The 23,148-nt window shown below is 43.6% G+C and overlaps 1 protein-coding gene across 2 annotated transcripts in view; it reads left to right on the forward strand.

Moving 5' to 3' along the window:
* The window catches only part of CRYZL1 (crystallin zeta like 1), a 269,330-nt gene that overhangs the window by 153,254 nt on the left and 92,928 nt on the right, over positions 1 to 23,148 (forward strand). For both annotated transcript variants that reach the window (XM_078656942.1, XM_078656941.1), the window contains exon 4: positions 10,093 to 10,177. In XM_078656942.1, the coding sequence (XP_078513068.1) occupies positions 10,093 to 10,177 (85 nt within the window). The remainder of the gene's footprint in view (positions 1 to 10,092; positions 10,178 to 23,148) is intronic.

A 23,148-nucleotide genomic window follows, 5' to 3' on the forward strand; every position in this document is an offset into this window, starting at 1 on the left:
ATAATCGTACATCTGGCCCTATATGTTTCTCGTATCCTGAGCATTTTGATGTTTGGAAGCTTACAGTCACTTTGGGCTTTATTGAGTCAAGGTCTTGAGCAGAGTGCCCTTAAATCTGTTGCGCCTTTCCGCAAAGAATTTGGTCTCCCATCCCATCAGGAATGGCTATATTTACAGCTTCGACATTGTCTCAATATCGCCTGAGTGTGCGGCCCTGGGTCCTCCAGCCCTCTCTTGTAGCCTCCTACCTTAGAACGTGGGGTTGCTTCTTGGGGTGATGTCTGGCTTCCATAGCCTCTGGAGACATCATCTTTGCTCCCTGCCCCTTCTAAATAGCCTCTGTATCACAAGGCAAATCAGACTTAAAAGTAATATGAGGGAGGAGCCAAGATGGCGATCGGACCGGTTGCATAAACGCTTGGCTCCGTGGGCCCTTCCTCCCCGCACGTATATCCTGAAGATAATCCCTAGCAAGGTTTGCTGATCTAAGTTGCTGAAGGGAAGCAATCACTTACCGTCTGTTTCTGGGGCTCCACTGTGCAGTAGATCCGAAGAACCGTCCCCGTCTGCTTGCCGGCCTCGTGGCGCTGAAGCCAGGGCCTCGAGTGCAGTGGGTGCCCTGCAGTGATCGTAGCGTTGGCGGCCCTGGTCGGGATGAGAAGCCGTTCGGTGGGAGCCTGAGAGCCGCGATCCGGGAGAGTTGGTATCAACCCACTCCCAATAGTGGGTTGCCCCGTGAACCCGAGATATTGCCGAGCCGGAGAGAGCCCATGTTGCCCGGTTCCCCTTGGGTGAGACGCCCGGCCATGTTGATAGTCCCGTCCGGGATCCAGCGGGTGGCTCCCGGCGAGCTGCGGGGAGCACGTCCGGCCTTTTGGTGACTCTCCTTTCTGCAGGAAGCGCCGACTGTCGAGATCCAGCTGTGGGGCCTGCTGACTCCAGTGGTCGGACGAGACTCTGAAGTGGAGGGGAAGAGGAGGAGAACGGGATGGCTGGAATGGCGGATGGCGCCTCGGGGTGCACCCCTCCCAGTGACAGAGAATCTGCTGAACTTGAGACCCCCGGAGTTTGGCTATGTGGGGAAACGCTTACGCGTAGCCACGTATTGGCAGCGCTGACAACCCTGCGGACTGCCCTGCTCCGGGGAGCCCGGGACTTGGAAGGAAGGATCGCCGCCATTGCTGACCCGCCATTTTGTAGCGGACTGGGTTGCTTTCGAGTTGGTGCCGATGCGTCTCCCTCTGCTGCAGTGTCATATTCCCCGGATGAGTTTCTAGTCTTGGAGGCGCGAATAGATTTGGTTTCTGAGCTTACTGTTGTTACACCTGTTCCGCTAGTGGTTGTCTCACCGGGGCCTTTTTCTGTCCAGCGAGTGGAGAAGCTACATCGATCCATGGTACATGAGGCCCGGACTGTGCTGCGGTGTTTCCAACATCAAGTGCTTTCTGTTCCGTGCTTGGCGGACCTGTTTTTGGACTTGAGACTGTTGGTGGTCTGGGTATTGTTGCATTCCGACCTCTGCCATGCATCGTCAGTTGTCTCTCGGTGGCTGCGACCATGTTGGGCGGCTGCGCTACCTGGTCTGATTGGACCTTTTGCACCGAATTGTATCCCGTCTGCAGGACTGTTCAACATTGCTACTATTGACAGAAGTGGCCAGGGGGGACCTCGTCTGGGATTTGGAGGGACTTCTTGCTGGTTAATGGTGATTCAAGGGCACGATTAGTGGGGCTGTAATTGATTGCGTTTTATGTGCTTGCTGATACGTATACTTCTATACTGTTTTTGTTTATACGATTTTAGTATGCGGGGGTGGGAGGGAATGGGTAACCGAATCGCCGGCTCTTCTGCTCAAATTTTTTCTTCTTTTCTCTTTCTTTTCTATATTTCGGGTCTCTCATTTAGGGCGACCGGCACGCTGCTGGGGGGGTAGGCCGTAGCCTTTTGCAGGGGTGCAGGGTGGGGGGTTGGGGGACGGGTTTGTTTACTGCTTCCTTTTTTTGTTTCTATGGCCCTTTGCCCTTTTCCTTCTTCGATGTCGTCGTCTTCATGTCTCCCATAGTGCGTTCCCTTTCAGGGGTGGGGCTCGTATACCGTGCTTGGTACGTGACTACTGCATTTATCCTGACTTTGGTACTCTTCTCCTTTCCCAATCAATCTATGCTCATCATCGGAGTGATAATGTGTTTTAGCTGACTGTGTTGGGAGCGGGAATGACAATGCGATGTCGATTTTCGACGTAAGTTTTGGTTATTTAAAAATGAACCGTTTCAAATCCTTGGTATCACGTATTATCTTGATTCTCTGCTATATCCTGTATGTGGCTTTGTTTTTGAGCGCCGGATTGCTGGGATACTTCTTACTTAATTTCTGCTTGATTTGATTAGCGGCCGGCCACACTGGTTGTAGGCCCATGTTTGTAATATCATGCTAACTGAAATAAAGGTTCTTTAAAAAAAAAAAATAAAAAAAAAAAGTAATATGAACCGGAGGATTGGGTGGATCTTCTGAAGGCATTGGAATGTGAGGCCTGGGAGGCACGATTGAAGTTCTGTCTCTTTAAGTCACTGCCTGACTGGCACTGGATTCCCGTAAAACTGCTGGCAGTGGGCCTGTCACCTCATGCGAATTGCTGACGCTGCTCCCACAACCGATGTGACTTGATACACGTCCTCTGTGATTGCCCCTCGGTACAACCCTTTTGGGAGGCAGTCGGCCCCATACTGAGCGACACCCTACCAATCACGTCACCCAGCTCGTCCTTTTATCCTTCTCCATGATCTAGCGACCTCCCCGGACCATTTCTGCCTTCAAGGACGTCTACTGCATACGGCTAAGATGTGCATTCTTTGCCACTGGCTTTCCCTCACACCCCCTCCCATGATAAATGGCTGTCGACAATGATGGTCGACGGTACATCGCATGAAATTACTTTGCATGCCTTTTACACACATTTTTTAGCACGCATGTTTTTACTGCGAAAATGCATTTAAAATGCATGCCAATACCATGCATTGTTTTTATGTTTAAAAACAATGTATTTGTGGGAGGAGACCCCCCACATCCCTCAACTTACCTTAAATGCGTTGTATTGGCATGCGTTTTAAATGGATATTCGCGGTAAAAATATCCATGCTAAAAAATGCGCTGTAAAGGCTTAACGAGGTAAAAACCTTGTTACAAAGGCTGTTTCACATGTACCAGACAGCCTCCTATGAGCAGGTAATCTATATCCTACAGGATAAGACAGAGACCTTCCTCCTCACCTGGGCACCTTTCCTTCGGGATAAAGCCTACTAGCCCTTAATTGAGAGCACTTCTGTCCCCAAAAGGGTGACCACTGACATTGTCCATGCGATAAACGAAAAGAGCCACTCCTGTTGTAACGTCCCCTGGATGCACAGCAAATTATCTGAGGATGGAGTAATCCAATGTTAATCAAATATTGAGGCGCTGGTCAATTCCCAATTTGAATGTATTAATTCATCAACGTTATCGAATCGTCAAACATATGAATGTATTTACTTCCATGTCATGACAACATAAAGAATTGGGAAGATCATGCTTGTGCAGTCCCAATGCATTTTCGGCAAGCGAAGCCCTCATCAGTCAGAATTCTAACGTACATAGAAGCTAGAATTTCCTACCTGCTTTTCCTGATAAGAGGCTCAGCTGCTTCAGGGGATCCATTAGTTAAACTAGAACTATGTCACTACCAGCACCTTGAAAACTGGGACTCTTGTAATAGAAAAGAAGGGCAAGTCTGCTACAGCACTTAGCAAATGGCTCATGTAACAAAATACCGCTTTTTGCATGATCACTTCCAATGTTTTGGACTATGTTGCTGTGTTTTCTACTCTGAAAGTGCACTGAGGTCTGCTAACCAGACCTCCGTGCCAGTGCTCTGATCCCTAAAAGTGTTGTTTGATTGACTTATACACAATTGGCATAAGTTAACTTACTTATCAGTCCCTAGTTTATGGTACCTGGGTACCCTGGCCCTGTAAGTTAAAAGTGTTCCTCAGAGGCTGCAGCACTTCTTGTGCCACCCTGAGTGTGACAATTCACAGATATTGGCCACAAGACAATCTTTTGTCCACCTAGAGAGATGTGTGAATGACTCCTAGGAAAAGAAATGATAGAGGCCTGCCGTTAGATAATGTGCCACCTCTCCCTGGCAGGAAGGCACACAAGGTATGAGACCAAAAGGCAAGCTCCAAAGTAGAAGCCGCCTTTCAAACGCAAATGATGGTTGCACATGAGAGGGGCTTCTCTTTTGATCTGGTAGACAGGTTGGCATCAGGAAAAAAGTATGTAAAACATTCCCAAACCTGTTTTTCCCGTGGGCGTATAGGGTTGACTGCCAAGCTCTACACACTGAGATAGGGGTTCTGCCATCTTGGGAGTGGGTGGAATATTATATTCTCAGGTAGCTAGATGCCACACATCACAGAAAGTCGTCAGGCTGGAAGGGGCCTAGTAGCTCATTGGCGAATAACCACTACATCCTCCTTGGGCACTTTCTGGGCATAGATATAGCACCACTGTCACCCAAACCTCGGATCATGTCTATACTGGACAGAGGACTAAAGACGGCTAACTTTCTGCTCCCTGGATCTGGCATAGAGAAGACTGTGCCTGTAATGCCATATTCAGGGAAAGGTTGACCAGTGAGCCTTAGACAGAAGAGGTTAATTCCAAGATTCAGTTGGCTGACTTCCTGTTACAGCTATAAGGCCACAAAAGCTGAAGGAGACCGGTTTGGCTAGTCAGTGACCACAACCACTTGATAGCCTCTGTCCGCCAACGTGCATCCTGGGAGACCAAGTCCAGACGCTCAAATGTTGCATCTAGGTCTGCTGGACCCGGTAGAGTCATCGGAGTACAGTTTGGTTGCCTGAGAAGGACAGCAGTCTCCTTCAAAGGGAACCGCTGGTAATGTTGTGACAGGTAACTGGACTTTTGCTGGACCCATCAGGACTTTGAGGGACATCGAGCCCTGAGGACAAAGTTGCCCCACCTAGACCATGGACCGAAGAGTAGTCCCAAGAAGCTCCCCGACAATCGCACATCATCCTTAGCATCCTACAGCATCCTGTATCCCTTGCATCAGGACCACTCCATTGATGCATGTGGCGGCCCGCCCATAGAGCCTGGAACTGGACTTGAGACTGCTTTATTGACAAGGTAACTGTTCTGCAGATCCTTACTGGCTGCCTTGACCTGCTCCTGGCTGGAGTACCCAAACACAACTTTATAAAAGTTTTACAAAGTTTCCTCTAACGTGGTAGTTGCCAATGCGTGTTTACATTTTGAGTGAAAAGCAGTCATTTATGTTTTACTTAAAAATAAATATCTCTGGAACTCTCTGGCGAACGTTGCCCATTTTAGTGTTTTAAAATTCATAAAAATAAGATCTAGTTTTACAAATTGGTGTCAGATTTCTTACTTGTGTTACTTTCTTATTTGATTGTTTTGGTACCTCTAAATGCTTTAATCTTGTTCCTTTCTTTAAGTCTGACTGCTCGAAGCCACGGCACCCAGGGTTGAGCTAAAATTTGTACAATTGAGCCTGACTGGACCCAAGATGGTACTGTGAGTGTATTATGCGGAGAGGTTGCACAACCACATCATATAATAACACCACTTTCCTCAGTTCTCAAAGGCGATAAAAGGTGGTAGAAGAAATCTTGTCTGTCTGGTGACTGAAAGGCATTCTGTATCCATGATCGTGGATGCAAACTGGTCATCCTCTAAGGATTCTCAAAAATAAAAAATAAATTGTTCAGATTAGCCTTAGAAAAATGACACTGCCAAAAACGTGCCACCAAAACAAGAAGATCCTCCTCCGGCAAAACAAAATCTTCGGTGCACCCTATGTTCACTTGAGGACACTAACACACCCCTGGCGTCCAGGGATCAATTGAAAGTTCAACTGGTCCCTTTAGCAGTGATAGAGTGGAACAAAGAATACGGTGCATCAGCTCTCACCTTAGGTTACCAAGGGTGCCTTGAAATTCACTCGCCTGGATCTTGAAATCTGCTGGTTGTTGTGGAGATCTTCTGGTGTTGGGGTTCCCATCGATATGGGAGCTCAGAGAGAGTAAAGGAAGCACCAGTAGCTATTTGCCAGTGGTCAGTCCGAAATGAAGTTGATATGAGACTTCAACTAACAATGTTTTCAGAACTGTAAGGGCTAGATTGTTGTTTCAAAACGTCCTGAAATCAGAGTGTCCTGCATCCCACACTGTCTTTGTAAAAAGACAATCTCTCCATGTCCCTCGGGGGTTAAAGAAAAGTATGTTGGGACACACTACAGGCAGAGGAAATGTGAGAGGGTTGACTTTAACCAAGCCCGTGACACAAACCCTGGCAGAAACGGAATTAGCTAGAGACCATCTCCACAAAGTGGATGAAAAGGTTTAAGAGAGGGGGGTAGGGAGAGTGTAATATGAAGGCTGGTATAATGAAGCTACACTGCCTGTTTCTTTTCTGATTTTTTACAGATACTGAACTGCAAATTTTCCCTGGTAATTTAGACAGAATCTCTTTAAGATCCTTAAATGCCAAAAGTGACTCAGCCTAAGTTGGCAGTCATCACCAAACGAAAGTACATTTTGTGTGTAGCCACCAAATGAATTAACCAGCATATTTTTATGTCAAGGTACTTAGTGTGCGAAGATCTCCAAAGGGATGGTAAAGATAGTGTGTTGTAAAAGTTGCCCTTCAGCACATATTGTGGTCAGGTAGTCCTGAGATCACCAAATTAATTTCTCAGTTTGAGAAGTCTCCAGTCTTTGTTAGACTGTCACTCTTATATGCTAAATGGTAGGCGAAGAATGTCAGTACATCTTTTCATATTGTTCACTATGCATAATATTTATCTCTTAGTATGCAAGCTTACTGTGGGCCACCAATTTCACCACACATAGGGGCCGATTAGGATGGCGGTTTTTCCGCATCCTCCGGGCCGGCGGAAGTGTCCGCCGGCCTGGAGGATGCGGAAAAACCGCGGCGGAGACTCCAAAGACCCACCGCCAAATTAGGATGGCTGGTGGGTCTGATAATCTGTCCGCCGCTTATCCGCCGCGGTCGGAAGGCGACCGCGGCGGAAAAGCACTAACATGTCTGGTGGTGTCTATCAGACACCGCCAGGCATATTAGGATGTCTGAAAATATATGCTTTTCCGCGGCGGCATTACCGCCGTGGAAAAGCATACGGACCTTCACTTCGGGGGCCCGTTGCGGGCCCCCTGGGTGAAGGTGGGGTGGGGGGTGCACATGGGGGGTACCTATGGTACCCCCCTGCATTTGCGTGCACAATGCAGCAGGCACCGCGCGGTGCCTGCCGCTTTGTGCACGCAAATGCTGTGCATGGATTTTTTACATTGCGGCGGGTGCAGCTTGAAGCTGCACCCGCCGCAATGTTAGAGATAGAGGATGTGACCGCCACCCTGGCGGTCACATCCTAATTTGATCGGAGGGAACGCCGCAGCCCATGCGGACGTTCCCTCCTCCTCAGGGGTCGCGGACGGACTCAAGTCCGTCCGCGATCCTAATCGACCCCTTTGAGTAGTTTAAAGTGAAATTCCATTCCTCACTGTAAGTGTAAGTATTCAGACCATTACAGTAATTGGTCTGTTTATCACAGGTGTCTCCAACCTTTTCTGTAGTGAGAGCTACTGCTGTCCAATGAAATTAATTGTCTGCTGCTAATATTATGAGGGTTTTAACAGTGACCACATCATCCAAGATTATATTAATGGCCACCATATGCAAGAATACCAGCCGTGATCACCTTAGTGCATAAGGCCCAGTTGCCAACGATAATGTAAAAAATGCTTTGTGAATGTGGCATGCCTCTACAGGGGTAATATAGAACAGTCATAGTTATAATACCTCTAGTACCAAGTTAATAATGTTCTTAATAGGTCTCCTCTATAGCAGATAATTTTTCATTAATTTCAATTTCATTCAAATATCAGCTTGGAATATATTTTGGACATTCAACCATTTTTCTCCAAACAGCGTGTGAATTCTGAAAAAGCACACATTGTTTTTTTAAATACACACTTTCAATGGTGGTATATATGTTAGTTCATCCAAGTAAAATCATATAATTTGGTAGGATTAGAAGTTTAGCATTTTTATTTTATTTTAATATATTTGACGCATCGTCTTCAAGAGTTATTTTTAGCTTTTTAACATATAAACTTTTGCATTTGTATTCATTTAAGGTGGCACTAAAAGGGCTGTCCTGCATTGTATAACTGTTTTATTAAGAAAAATGTACAGATTTTATACTATGCATCTTTTATGGTTTCGAAAACCGAAATAAAGATTAAATGAATTAATGAATGAATGTATAATTTAGTAGGCTGAGCAGCACACAGGGCAGCTACTTCCAGGTAGCTGGCATTCTACCAGTAGCTCACAAGCTTCTTGTTGGAGAACCCTGGTTTAGTATTTAATGCTTTAAAGGACTGTAAAAAATATGTTGCTATAGTGATTGCCAATTCTGAGCCTGACCATGTCATTAATACGTTTTATATTATTCTTAATTGTTTTTATTTTTTATTTTTTAAATGAAAAACTAACTGTGGCCATAAGAGGAAAAAAGTCACAGAGACAAAGCAGGACCTAGACAATCAAAAAATCTGTGGTTCTGAGTGACATCTAATAGACAATGAGAGAGTTCGAGTTGTTTACGATGTTTTTAAGAACCGGCTGATAGCCATCATTTACTGTGTTACCTTTGTGTGGTATCAATAAAAAATCGGGAGGCATTGACATCATGAGCCATTGAACCCTTATTAAAAAATAGAATTGCTAAATTAAAATTAAAACAAATTTGAGCGAGTCTAGTTCTGAAATAGGCATTTTCAAATAGCTTGCAAATGTATTTGACCACAAAACATGGCGTTTTCTTTCAGTAAGTTATTTTTCTCTTCGGCATCTTATGGTCTCTCTTGTTCATTCACCTGAGCTTTCTCCACTTTTCTCCAGTACCTTTCTCTACCAGCAGGGGACTACTAGATTCTCATCTCTGATATAACTGGCTTAGATCTTCCTACATTACATTTTCAATGTCAAATTAAGTGATAAATGGGAAACCCTCTTCTGAATTTAAACTTGTCATGCCAAAGGTTGTTAGTTCCTGGACTTAGGACTTGCCTGACTGAAAGCTTTAATCTTTCAGGCTTTCATGAGAAAGTTAGGGGGGATTTGGCAACTCTCGGTACTAAGTTGTCATAGTGAATGTATATAGAGAAATGCGCGGGTAATGGTCTTGAATAAACAGGATAAACGCTAAAATAACAATACATAGAATTTAGATGGGTGACTGTGAAAACGGCAATGTTTTTCACAAGAGGTGCTGAGTGACATTTTATAGACAATGAGAGAGCTCGAGTTGCCTTGAATGTTTCTTAAGAACCGAAAGGGAAGATTTTCTGGCAGGTAGCCATCATTTGCACACTGTTACCTTTGTTTGGTATAATCAAAACACGGGCTCATACAAATGGCTGCTTTTATTCTGAAGCCTGCTTTTCATTTGTTTTTATTTCCATCCACCTTCTCGGGCTATACTATTGACATAGATTACTTCTGTTTTGCCTTCGTGAAAGCCCTCTTATGCATTCCATAACCGGTCCTCTGTTTTCCACTAATTACAGCTTGGGGTGAGAACTTTCCAAAGTTTGGTTTAAGATTGGAGGGTGATGGTGAAGAGGGAAGAGGCCTGGGTGGTGTTTTGTTTGTGTATGGGGAGGCTGAAGGTGTCTCTCCATGTGCTACTTGGTGTTATTTTTTTAAAAGGCAGATAATAACAGTGACCCAAGGCCTTCCAACTTGGTGCAGCTTTTTTGTTTTTTTTAAAGTTTTCAAATAGTAGGATTATTTTTGCAGTTAACGAATGTCCGAGGTAAATACTGTGTTAATGAAACAAGAATGAAAAGCTATATTAGAACCAAAGTAAACCAACAATTGGGAGATAGAATCGTTCAATTATTCTCTGCCTCTGTTAATTACTCGGGCAGCATCCGATGTGTGTGAGTGGAAAAACACTTATTAAATGTCTTTTAATATTTTCAGTTTTTATCGGCAATCAAGTTGGAAAATGAGAGTTTGCCAGTGAGTTTGCCAGTGGGAAGGGAAATTGCTGGTGTTGTATTAGAGGGTAAGTCTATCACTTGATGCTGTTTTTCAAGAGGTTAGGCAAAAGCAAATACTTTAAAATACTTTAAAATAATCAGTCTTCCAATAATTCAATGTACGCACTTCTAGATGTTGTCGTTGATGATAATAGTGAATATCAGTCTGGCTGCCTATTTATAATCACAATCTGGTTGTGAGGTGCCCCTGACTTTTTGATGTTAGGTCCTCCTGGTTACTCCATTCTCTGCGTGAAATGTTTGTAGGTAATAAGAGGAGCAATTACACTAATTTAATGATCAATTCAAACCACTTCTACAGTTTCTACTTTCTTGAACCTTTTACATTTGACTGTTGATTCTGTGTAACTCGTTTAGGATGTCAGTAAATGGGCTGGAAAGCTCTAGTAATCGTTGTGCTTAGGAAGTTTAGGAATTTCTAAATACTAATGATGCTTTAGGATATTTTTGGAATTAATCATTGATACACTGTCTTTATTTAGATTTTGTACATGTACACCATGTGTAATGTAATCATTTGACTATTCATCCCATCAGATAGTGCGAACATGTATTGGTGGTGTTTAACTATCCTGGGTTTAAACAAGCAAATGACGTTCAACCAATTTATACCACATTGAGGTAATGGAAAAACACGTATTCAAACTACTCAAAATTTGCACCAAGTAATGGTCTGTGATCATGACTTTGGTTAGATTTGTTTGCAAATCTGTTGAAATCTCAAACGGAAAGAAAAATAAACATACCTATATAGCTGTTTAAGTCATTATTAAATGAGTGAAATTAAATTATATGCAAATCAACTAGTTCAAACATAGGACTTGGACACTTCTGCCTTATTTTTGAAAGACAAGTTGTCACCCACAATTTGGCTTTGTTTTTCAACAATAAGGCAGAACTGTAGATTGTAACTCACCTTTCAGAGAATATATTAGACAGGTAGCAGACAAATGCAGAGAGGCTATTTCCCATAATGAAACGTTTTGTCTGTGTACATTGAACCGGTATTCCTTCTGTTGAAATCTCAAAGTCCAGTCTTTTAGGCTTGATTTATATACCGCAGATCAGTACAACAGTGTGCTAAGATCTAAGTGATACACCTGCATGATAAAATGTTTATTCCATTATTTAAAAAATGCCACTCTTACACCATCGGAGCTAAGGTATTATCAGCATATTGCCCATGTATCAAGGATCTCCAGTTTTACAAAGCACCTCCAGATTCTCAAGCTTTCTTGATAAACACAATTTGAATTTAGCTCTTTTAAGTGTTTGAGATACCGAAGTAGTCATTCCTTAAAAACTGCCACTAGCTGTGCTTATATTATCTTATCGTTGTGCAGCATTTTGAGATGGTGCATCTTGAGGATCGTTTGAATTCACTGTTGTATGTCACAGGCTTTAATATTATTATTTTACCAGGCAGAATTGAGTGAGAAAGCAGGGATTACTTCAGCTCCTTCAGTAATGTTGTGTTGGGTACCTCAGAGTTACCCTTTTTCACCACTATCCTTCCCCATTTTTATATGACCATTTGTAGCCTTGCTCCAATATTACGTTATATTTGTTTCAATGCTACGCAAAATAGATGCAAGCTTCTAGTGTTAGGTCCCAGTTTTCTATTGTGTCAGTGTGCATGGCAGCTTTGGAAAAGTTTTAACTTAGTTTCAGAGGGTGACAGAGAAACAAAATGCCCAGCACTAATTGCTCTTCCTGTCAGGTATCCCAATCATGGGATGATTATACAAACTATTATACATCTGAAGGCATAACATCAACTCCAACAGTAATACATCTAATGTTCCATACACAATGGTTTATTTGCAATTTCATACAATACCCAATTTCCATACTGCATAATGCCACTCCGCTCTATGGCATACAAAGGAATACCACTCCACCTCACACTTGGCTCTCCGCGCCACACAATGCCACTGCATGCCACACAATGCCACTCCACGCTACTCCACTCTGTCACTCTACTCCACTCTGTACTCTTGCTACTATGTTTATTTAAATTGTCACTGTTTGTAAACAGAAGCTTTTTGTGAACATTCATAGATTCACATGCCTGAATCATTCCCCGTCGTCAGAGTGGGAGTCCCACTGTACATAAGAATAGCAATAATTATGCATAACATAGAAATATCATAGCTAGGCTAGAACCAGGAAGTAAAAAGGTAGAAGTAATAGGAAAAATGTTTTCCACTTGCATGACTCATCCAAGTCATTATATAGTGTCCAAACTATAGCCAATCAGGCGTCAGCACCCTTCAGAATGTTCTCCTCAGAGGCTCAGACTCCTAGATATTTTACCGCACGTCGTGTGAAGGGAGTCTCTTTGAGCTTTGCTCAGTTCTTCTCAGTTTTTTCTTTGGAAACTCTTAATTTTAGGATTATTATTATTATTATTATTATTAATTGGGTTTTGTTAAGCGCAAGCAACCCGGAGGCCTCGTAGCGCTAAGTGAAGTTGAACTAAGATGAGCTAAACAAGGAGTTAGATGAAAAGAAAGGTTTTCAGATCCTTCCGAAATTTAAGCAGATTAGGTTCACTGCGAAGGGTGATGGGCAGAGCATTCCAGGCCTTGGCGGCGTTCCAGGAGAAGGAGCGTCCGCCCCATCTGGTTCGTTTGATTTTATTCATGGTGGCCAGACAGGCGGTACTAGATCGCAGTGTTCTGTGGGGAAGGTAGGGAGTTGCTAAGGCACAGATCATTGCTGGAGCGGTCTTCCACATGGCCTTGTGCATAATGCACATAGATTTAAATAGTACTCTGGCCTTGATAGGGAGCCAGTGAAGTTTTTTTAGGGCCGCTGTCCCTGACTCTCGCTTATCAAGGCCCAGTAGTAGGCGGGCTGCCGCATTTTGGGTAACCTGGAGTTTCCTTGTTGTAGATGCAGAAGCCCCAAGATATAAAGAATTCCCATAGTCCAAACGGGACAAAATAATGGCTTGGACCATTATTCTACGAGCCTGGGAAGGAAGGAGTGGCAGCACTTTCCTGAGCATACGCATAAGACCGAAGCAAGTGGCGGACAAAATGGTAGCTTGTTTTGTGAAATTTAAATTTGCGTCCAGCCAAATGCCCAAACTCTTTATTTGGTCCTTAGGCTGGGGCGGGGTACCCATACACAGAGGCCAATCGGATAGAGGACTAGGGATGGATGAATTGCCCAGAATCATTAGCTCCGTTTTCTCGCCGTTAAGCTTCAGATGCGAGATGGTCATCCACTGGGAGACTGCTATCAGGCAATTGCTAAGATTGTGAGGGGAGGTATTAGGCTGGGTCATAGATACAACCAATTGCGTGTCGTCGGCATAGGTCACTATGTCTAGCCCGAACGAATGTACTATATCAGCAAGAGGTTGCATATAAATATTAAAAAGGGTAGGACTCAAGGCAGAGCCCTGAGGCACACCTTGGTCGAGAGGCCACGTTTTTGAGTGGGTAGTACCCTCTACCACCTCAAAAGAACGGTTCTCCAGAAAGGACTGAAGCCAGAGAATGGCCTTCCCTGAAATTCCTATTTGGAGAAGGCGGTGAAGTAAAATGCTGGTGTTAACAGTATCGAAGGCGGCACTAAGATCAAGCAGCATAATTGCTGTAGTGCCGCCCTCAGTTCCCAGCTTGAGACGAAAGCCCGCCTGAGAGTCATGAAGCAAGTGATTATTCTCCAGGAATTGTGTAATGGAGATGTTAATGTGTTTTTCAAGCAGTTTGCTAACCCAGGGGAGCAATGAGATAGGTCGATAGTTGGCCATATTTTCCGGATCTAAGGTGGGTTTTTTCAGCAATGCTCTGACTTGGGCACATTTCCAAGTAGAAGGAACTATGCCAGTGGAGATGGAAGTTTTTAATATGTTGAGAACAACAGGTCTGATAATGTCTATGATTTTTACTAGGTGGCACGGGGGAACAGGATCAGTGGGCGACCCAGATTTAACTTTCCGCATAAGGATGTCCAGGGAGTCCTCTTTAAGCAGAGGGAACTCCTCTAGTTTGGGGGGCTTAGTATGCGGTGAGATCAATCCTTCATCATAGGTCAGATTAGGTGCGTCAAAAGTAGAGGTGATAGTCTGTATTTTCGTATAGAAATATTCAGCTTGTTTATCACAACGCATCTGAGCTTTGCTAGGGTCGAAGAAAGTAGCAGGAGTTTCAATAAGAAACTTAGCAATTTTGAAAATTTCTCTCGGAGAGTTCGATGCGTTAGTAATTTTTTCTTCGAAATAAGAGGCTTTAGTACATCTGATCTCAGCTTTATATTTTTTTATTGCTTCATGATGTCTAGTTTTATCTAAATTACTACGGGATTCCCTCCACGTTCTTTCGAGTTTCCTGCATACTCTTTTCAGATCTTTAAGTTGGGGAGTATACCAGGGAGAGTCCCTAGATTTGGTCTTCTCTTTAAGGGCTTTCTGGGGTATAATGGAATCCAAGGCCGTATGCAGCCAATTGGTATAGTTGTCATAGAGCAGTGTAGGATCAACCTCATCTTGGGAGGGGGCAGAGGACAGAGACTTGACCCACCGATCAGTGGACAATTTTGTCCATTCTCTCCCTTGAAGGATAGTACGAGGGGGAACTAGGGCCGGAATGACTGGCAGCCATAATATGGGGATCAAAAAATGATCAGTCCATGTGAGAGGCAGAGGAGTCCCTACCTCAAGTCTTTGGTCGTTACTGAAAACCCCATCGAGGAGATGGCCTTTTTCATGTGTAGGCTCAAAACCCTTCTGTATGATTTCTTCAAAGAAATCTCTCTTTCGACCTTGTAAATCTTGTGGGAAGCTCCGGCTGTATTTAGAATATCCTCACAAGAAGGGCATTTACTGCTTGTATCCTGACCAACAGGTGAGAGACTGCAAGATCTGCAGAACTTTCCCACAAAAGACTCTGAGGGACAGAGCGCGGCGTCTACTTCTGTGGCTACAGAAGATTAAAGATCAGGACAATCCCTTATCTGAAGTTGGGAGTATTGCCTCTGTCCAGACTACGTCCTCTAGGAAGAGGACTGCTGACACAGATTTATCTTTTCCTGGGGCTTAGGTGTCGAAGAAACAGCATACCTCCAAGAGTGCTGAGTTGCCTTCTACTTCAAAAAAGCCTCTTCCACCTTCTAAGAGTAAAACTAAGCCTTCTACGGCCCGAGAAAGACTGCGAAGTCTCAATCTTCAAAGCAGGTTTCTGACAAGGATTTACCTCAGAAACGGAGTTCTTAGTCGACGAGCTCGATGGCGACGCCTTCGTCGACGAAGACTTCCATCACCGCTACGACGACGTTGACTTAACTTTCTCGTTGCCGAAGCCACAGATGATAATGTCGTCAGCGTCTTCGCTGTCGATGCTGGTATCCGTCTACGTCAGACCAGTTCTGCCGACGAAAGAAATTAAATCTACCGTCGACGACGAAGATTAAAAGAGTGTCGTCGACGATTGCCTCGTCGACGATTGCCTCGTCGACGACTGCCTCGTCGACGATGTCCGTCTCATTGACGATGACTCCATCGACGCCCGCCTCGTCGATGACTACTTCGTCGACGGTTGCCTCGTCGACGTTACCACTGTCTTCATGTACAGCTCTTCAGATTTGGCCTTCATCTGCACCTGCAGTATCTTCTACACCGTCTACGACACCATTTATACAATTGCCTCCGTCGACAGCGACGTCTTCTTTACTACAAAGACGTGGATCTTCATTGGAAGTTCTTTTTCCAATTAAAATCTCCCCTGCTAAGGTCCCTCTTCGGTTACCTGAACAATTGCTGGATTCTGAAGAGGCTGATGAAGAGTCAGATGAGGGAGATAGGTTTGGTACCGCCAGGAGCCCTTCTGAACTCCTCATTAGGTACCAAGATGTGGATCAAGATAACTAGTTTTGTCCGGAGACGGTTCCTTCAGCTCCAGATCCAGTTCCTACGGCCCAAGTGCCTTTGGCTCTTTTAAACAATCTGCAGTACATGTTGGACGATTACTATTGCCGTTTCCCTTCATCTGAACCGGCTTCTTCTATACCGCCCACACCTGTGCCTCAATCTTCATCAGCGTTGAGGTCGCCCAGGCCACATTCTCATGTACCTTGGCATCACTCTCAGGACGCTCACACCTTTGACGACGATAGAGAGGAAGGGGAATTGGATGACCGATCACTCCTCACGGAATGGGATGATTACCAAATACAAACTCCGTCGCCTTCAACTCCTGCTCCTGTCGACTCTCCTCCTGTTGACATTGGAGGTTTTTACCTTCTTATGGAGAGGGCTACACAGCGTTTTCTTCTTCCTATGGAAACAAAAAAGGATGATTTGTTTCCTTTATGATTTTAAAGACCAACCAAGAAAATAAATACAGGCTATTCCGATTATTGATTTAATGTGGCAAGAAGTATTAAAAGTTATGAAAACTCCGGCTTCTGTTCCTGTGGTCCTGCCCCGCCTTGATAAAAAATACAAGGCGCCGGACAATTCCCCTGCATGTTTGATAGGCCAACCAAAGGAATATTCAGTTATTGCCCAAGCAGCTCAACGACGAGCGTGGAATCCCTCCTCTCCGCTGTCAGCTCCTACAGGTCGGGATGGTAGACGTCTGGACGCTATTGGAAAGAAGGTATACACTATGGTAGCGACGACAGTCCGTGCAACTAACTCACTGGCTATCTTAGGACGATATGATAGACAAATGTGGTCGGACATTTCTCCCTACATCGATATGTTGCCTGAGCCCTCAAAGTCAGAGGCGCTTAAGATCCTTCAGGAAGGGGAACGAATCTCGGCTGAGATTATTGATTCATTGGTAGATGTTGCATCTACAGGTTTTAGATAATTGGCAGGTGCCGCAGTCCTGCGGAGGCAGGGCTGGTAAATATCAACATAATTTCGCCAGGAGGTCCAGGCTAAAATAATTGATATGCCTTTTGATGGCAAGTCTCTTTTTGGGCAGCATGTTGACGAGGCCCTACAGGCCATTAAAAAGATACAGAGACAGCAAGATCTTTCGGAACGCTTAAGTTTCATAAACCGCCCTTTTGTGGTGCTAGAGGCCGCTGATCCTTTTCTAATCGAGGAGGCTATAATCAGCAAAGACAATATCAGTCCTATCAAAGTAACCAACGTTACTCTTCCCAGCGCCAACAATCATTCAGACAGCAACCATCTACCTCCTACTCACAAAATAGAAGGAAGTCTAACTACCGCAGGCGTGATAGGTCCAAGAAGCAGTGACAACTGCCACCTGCCACCTGCTCTACCGCTTACCCCGTTAAAAGTTGGAGGAAGAATCTCCCGTTACTACTCAAACTGGTCGAAGATAACAACAGACAAATGGGTCTTGGACATTTTAGCCAGAGGCCACGTTCTAGAGTTTGTAAAACGTCCTCTGAAATCTCCTCCCAAAGGACCACTTCCAGCTCACCTCTCAGAGCTTTTTGCCCAAATAAATTTGATCCGGCGAAAAGGAGCGATCGAAGTACTTCCTCGATTGCAAAGAGGAATAGGCTTTTATTCTAGATTTTTTCTGATAAAGAAGAAATCGGGAGAATGCCGTCCCATTCTAGATCTTCGCTCCCTCAACAAATATTTCCCAAAATTATCCTTCCGGATGCTAACTCTGCAAGAAATCCTTCAACTTCTCACTGCAGGGGGTCATATGACCACCCTCGACCTCCAAGACGCTTATTTTCATGTACTAATTCTACCCAGACACAGAAAGTTCTTGAGGTTCAGAGTGGCTGGCAGGGACTGTCAGTTCAAAGTCCTTCCTTTCGGACTACGTTCTGCACCCCGGGTCTTTACCAAGGTCTTAGCACAGGTGGCTGCATACCTTCGGCTGGAGGGAATTCAGATTTTTCCTTATTTAGACGACTGCCTTATCAAGGCGAATTCTTTCAACATCGCAAACGTCCATACTCAGAGATGTCTATCTCTTTTCCAATCTCTGGGCCTCTCCATCAATTTCGACAAGTCTTACCTAGTTCCATCGCAAAAGAGAATGTTCTTCGGAGCCACCATAGACACCTTGCGAACACAAGCCTTTGTCTCAAACGAAAGGCAAGTGAAACTTTGCAAACTTGCCCAGCTACTGTGATCAAAAGAGTGCGTTTCAGTCCGGCAGTTCAAGTCGCTTCTGGGGATGCTTTCATCCTGCATTCCTCTGGTCCCCAACTGCCGTCTCAGAATGAGACCTCTGCAAGAGGAACTCAACAAACAGTGGCTACATGTTTCGGGATCCTTCGGCGATCTCATCCACATCACTCCTCAAATAAAGAACACTCTGCGATGGTGGACTTACAAGAAAATGTAACAGCAGGCTGCTCATTCCTAATAGGAGCTCCAAGCTTCATCATCACCACGGATGCCTCACTAGTAGGATGGGGAGCTCACCTGCAAGGACTGACGGTAAGTGGAAGATGGGATACTCAGCAATGAACTTGGCATATCAACCTCTTGGAATTGCTGGCGATCTTCCTAGCCCTAAAATCTTTTCACACCATCATTCTATGAGCATCAGTGTTGAGCCCGACGGACAACACAACAAGTATGCACTACTTGAACAAACAAGGAGGGACAAGACCTGCACTATTGTCTCAGCAAGCCCAGGAGATTTGGGATTGGGCGATCAAACATTAGATAAGTCTGACAGCAATCCATGTCCCTGGAGTTTCCAACATTCTCGCGGATTCCCTCAACCGATCGACAACTTCCAATCACGAGTGGGAGCTCAATCAACCAATCTTGATTCGTATTTTTCAGGAGTGGGGACGACCCGATCTGGATTTGTTCGCGGCCATTCTGAACCTCTAATGCCCATTCTTCGCAAGTGTGCTTCCCCACATGGGATCGTGCAGGAATGCATTTTTGATTAACTGGTTGCGGATTTATGCCTACGCTTTCCCACCAATACCGTTGGTTCCCAGGGTTCTCAGGAAAATGAAGAAAGAGCCTTGCCGCCTAATACTCAGGGCTCCCAGGTGGCCTCGCCAGTTCTGGTTCAAACGAACTCCTCCTTCTCTCCGAATGCGATCCCATTCAGTTGCTAGTAATACCGAACCTTCTATCCATTCAGAATGGTCAGATCTGTCACCCGGATCCTGCATCCCTGCACTTAGCGGCTTGGCACCTGAGCACTTTGAATTAGCTCACTTAGATATTGCTTCTGACTGTAGGGAAGTCTTGGCCAATGTTAGGGCGCCTTCCACAATAAAGACATACAGGCTTAAATGGAAACGATTTTACCTTTGGTGCCATGACGCCAGCGTTCATCCAATTCATGCAAAACCGGAACAAATTTTGCCTTTCTTTTTGCATTTGGCAAGATCAGGCCTTTCGCATTCTACCCTTAAGGTATTCTTAGCGGCTATCTCCAGATTCTGACAGGATGGTTCCAACTCTCTTTACTCCTCTAGGATCATTCAGCAGTTCTTCAAGGATTGTTTCACATGTTTCCTCCCATTCGCCATCCACCTCCATCCTGGCATCTAAACGTTGTACTCTCACAACTCATGCGCCATCCTTTTGAACCTATTCATAAGGCAGATTTGAAATTTCTCTCATGGAAAGTCTCTCTACTATTAGCCTTCATATCTGCTAGGCGGGTCAGTGACATTCAAGACTTCACTATAAAACCGACTTACCTTCAGTTCACCAGAGATTCGGTAGTGCTATGCACTAATCCCACTTTTATGCCTAAAGTACCTTCGGACTTCCATCTCAACGAACTGGTCATTTTAAAAACTTCTTTCCTAATCCTCAATCCCCTGTGGAAAGAGCTTTGCTTACTCTTGATGTTAAGAATTATCTCAAATCCTATTTACAAAGGACATCCTCAATTCGAAAATCTGATCAGCTATTTATAGCTTATGGAAAGATGCGTACAGGACACCCAATATCCAAGCAATTCATTGCTCGTTGGATTTCTGCTGCAATTTGTTTCTGCCATCAGCATGCCGGCAGACCATTAACAAGCAACTCCAAGAGCACACTCTACTAGAGCAATATCTTCTTCTACTGAACTTTTGCTAGTGTGCCTCCTCATCAAATCTGCAAAGCTACTACGTGGTCCAGCAGGCACACCTTTACTAAGCACTACTGTCTGAAAGTGGCCAGCAATGCAGATGCATTTCTGGGACAAGCGGTTCTCCGTAATCTTTTGAAATTAGGTGAGCCTCTATTCTTCCGTCCTCTTTGGAATTTGATCACGTACATATCTTATATGATGATTTATAGTTACACATATCAATATTTTATAAAGTTATATACGTCAATATATCTATTTATATATTCAGTTATATATATATATATATATGTATATGTATAGATATAGATATAGAAATGTATTGCTTTGACATATTGCCTCTGATATGCATATGTTTTTTATCGTGAACAGAATCTTACGAATATTGTTCTGGATTTACTGCTCTCTACTCTGATTCATGAATAAAAAGAAGTTGCCTGAATCTCTACTTCTTACAAGCTTTTATAATTTTTGCTTATATGCTAAACACATTTCTTTATGTGTTTACCTGTATTTTATTTATACCTTTTTTGGGGGGTGGGCATTAAAAAGATAGAATAAAGATCTACTACATGTCCCAAAATGCATTGCGATTGAGTGACCAATAGGAATGTTGCATGAGACAATAAAAAAACTAAGCCCCTCCTCGCAAGATGTCCACCACGGCATCGAGGAATGAGAGACTGATAAGGAATACAGCCAAGAATTAAGGAGGTAAACATTGGATTAAAACGATAAATGCATAACTAGATGCGGCGAAAATGCTCAGGGTACAATTATAGTAACGCTCTATCCTCATTGTAGGAATTGCGAATCTAAAACCCCTGAAGCATTCAGAAGTGACGCGACCCGTGTTTGCATCAGAACGTGGTACGCTCTTGAGTGTTGTGAATTGTAGCCGCTGGAAACAATGTTGCAAGGTAGCAATCATTAATCGTGAGCTTTCCTTTGGCCGCAGAAAGACGAACGCCGGCTCGAGATGCTCTTCACGAGCAGAGTAAATCTCGTCTATAAACCCTGAATAAACTAGAAGGTATGAATTTGCCTCAACTGTTCTATATAAAAAGGGAAATATTGTCCACAACAATAGATTTTGAATAAAGCTTTCTCCCACCACAGATAGGAAATGTGTGGGCCCATAACACTGGAGAATCGAGAAATACTCCTACTTGTTTAAAAGCAGCAATGTCAATTTAATTGGATAGACGGTCTTACGCCGAATCACGGGATCGCAGAAGGTAGGATATGGGCAAACTAGGTGCCTACATAAATATAAGCGTCCTTTGTGATTATCACTAATTTTGATTCACTGTGTTTTCAACAGAGAACCCTCAACCAAAAAAGAAACACAGAGAGGTATCTGAGATACAACAGATGAGGAATACTTACATCTTTCCAGGTACAAATAGAGTAGAATGGAGAGCGAGCAGAAGCGTTTAGAGAATGAAGTTCCCCCTCCTTACTTAAAATTATTTTTATTTTGTACAGAGAATCAGAGAGCCCTGATGAGAATCTAGGCATTGACTACCTAAGATTTGAAACTGATCGGCACATCAAAAAGAGCACAGAAGAATAAGGAATTTTTCCTATATTGATGAATTATATGTTTAATGATTCCGTGCTCTTATGGATACATAGATATTTTTATACAAAAATCTATGACATTGATTTATTCACTGTATAATTTGCACTTAAGGTCACAATTCGATTATTGCGTTTTTTTGTATATATTTGTGTGTACTGTGATGTAGAATGTATAGTATGTCTAACTTAAATGAATGTAAATGAATTTTTGAAAGTATTTTTTTAATATATGTAAATTGTGCACTAGTTTTCCTTTTTTACAAAAAACTTATTGAATAAACAGAAACCAGACCTCCAAAAAAAGGTATAAATAAAATACAGGTACAAACATACAGTAATGTGTTTGGCTTATAAGCAAAAATTATAAAAGCTTGTAAGAAGTAGAGATTCAGGCAAACTTCTTTTTATTCATTTATATGGCCCTGCCTGTTTCTCGTCCCCTCGGCCAAACTCCTCCTTTTCTATAAACTCTACTCTGACTCAGGCATGTGAATCTATGAAAGATACCCCAATACTGGAAAAGAACAATAGTTACTTACCTGTAATCTATGGTTCTCCAGTATGGGTATCTTTCATAGATTCACATGCAACCCACCTACCTCCCCTCAAAGGCTCTTCTATATCTTATTTTGTCATTCTAGAACACACTTGTGCTAGAAAATCTGAGAACCTGAGCCTCTGAGGAGAACATTCTGGAGGGTGCTGACGCCTGATTGGCAGTAGTTTGGACTATACATAATGACTTGGATGAGTCATGCAAGTGGAAAAATGTTTTCCTATTACTTCTAGCTTTTTACTTCCTGGTTCTAGCCTAGCTATGATATTTCTATGTTATGCATAATTATTGCTATTTTTATGTACCATGGGACTCCCACTCCGATGTGGGGGGGAAGGAGTCAGGCATTTGAATCTATGAAAGATACCAATACTGGAGAACCACAGATTACAGGTAAGTAACTATTGTTCTTCCATATCTCTACTGTAATAAATTAGTTGTCTGTTTTTCACTTCCAGGTATGCTTAGACATTGTGAACCTTTTTGTTTAGAGCATTGTGAACTTTGCTGTCTAGCCAGAGACCCTGGTTTCATTTCTGTATAGTGTGTTTATGATCTTCATTATGTGGTTACCGGTTCCCAAATGAGGTTTAACAAATTCCACATGAGGTTACAGATTTCCATGAGGTTACCACACTCATTGTGAGATCACCATCTCACTTCTCATTACCATGTTCATTTGACTTTCTTTTTTTTGTAGCTCTTCTGGGTTACTGCCCCAATATTCACCACATACTTGTCCCTTGAGTTGAGTCTTAGCTACTCACCCTCGTTTACCCAGATGTGGAGCTTAAGTTCCCTTTCTTTTGCAGTCTTGGGCTCT

The sequence above is a fragment of the Lissotriton helveticus genome, chromosome 8 (assembly GCF_964261635.1).
Source record: "Lissotriton helveticus chromosome 8, aLisHel1.1, whole genome shotgun sequence".
Lineage (NCBI taxonomy): Eukaryota > Metazoa > Chordata > Amphibia > Caudata > Salamandridae > Lissotriton > Lissotriton helveticus.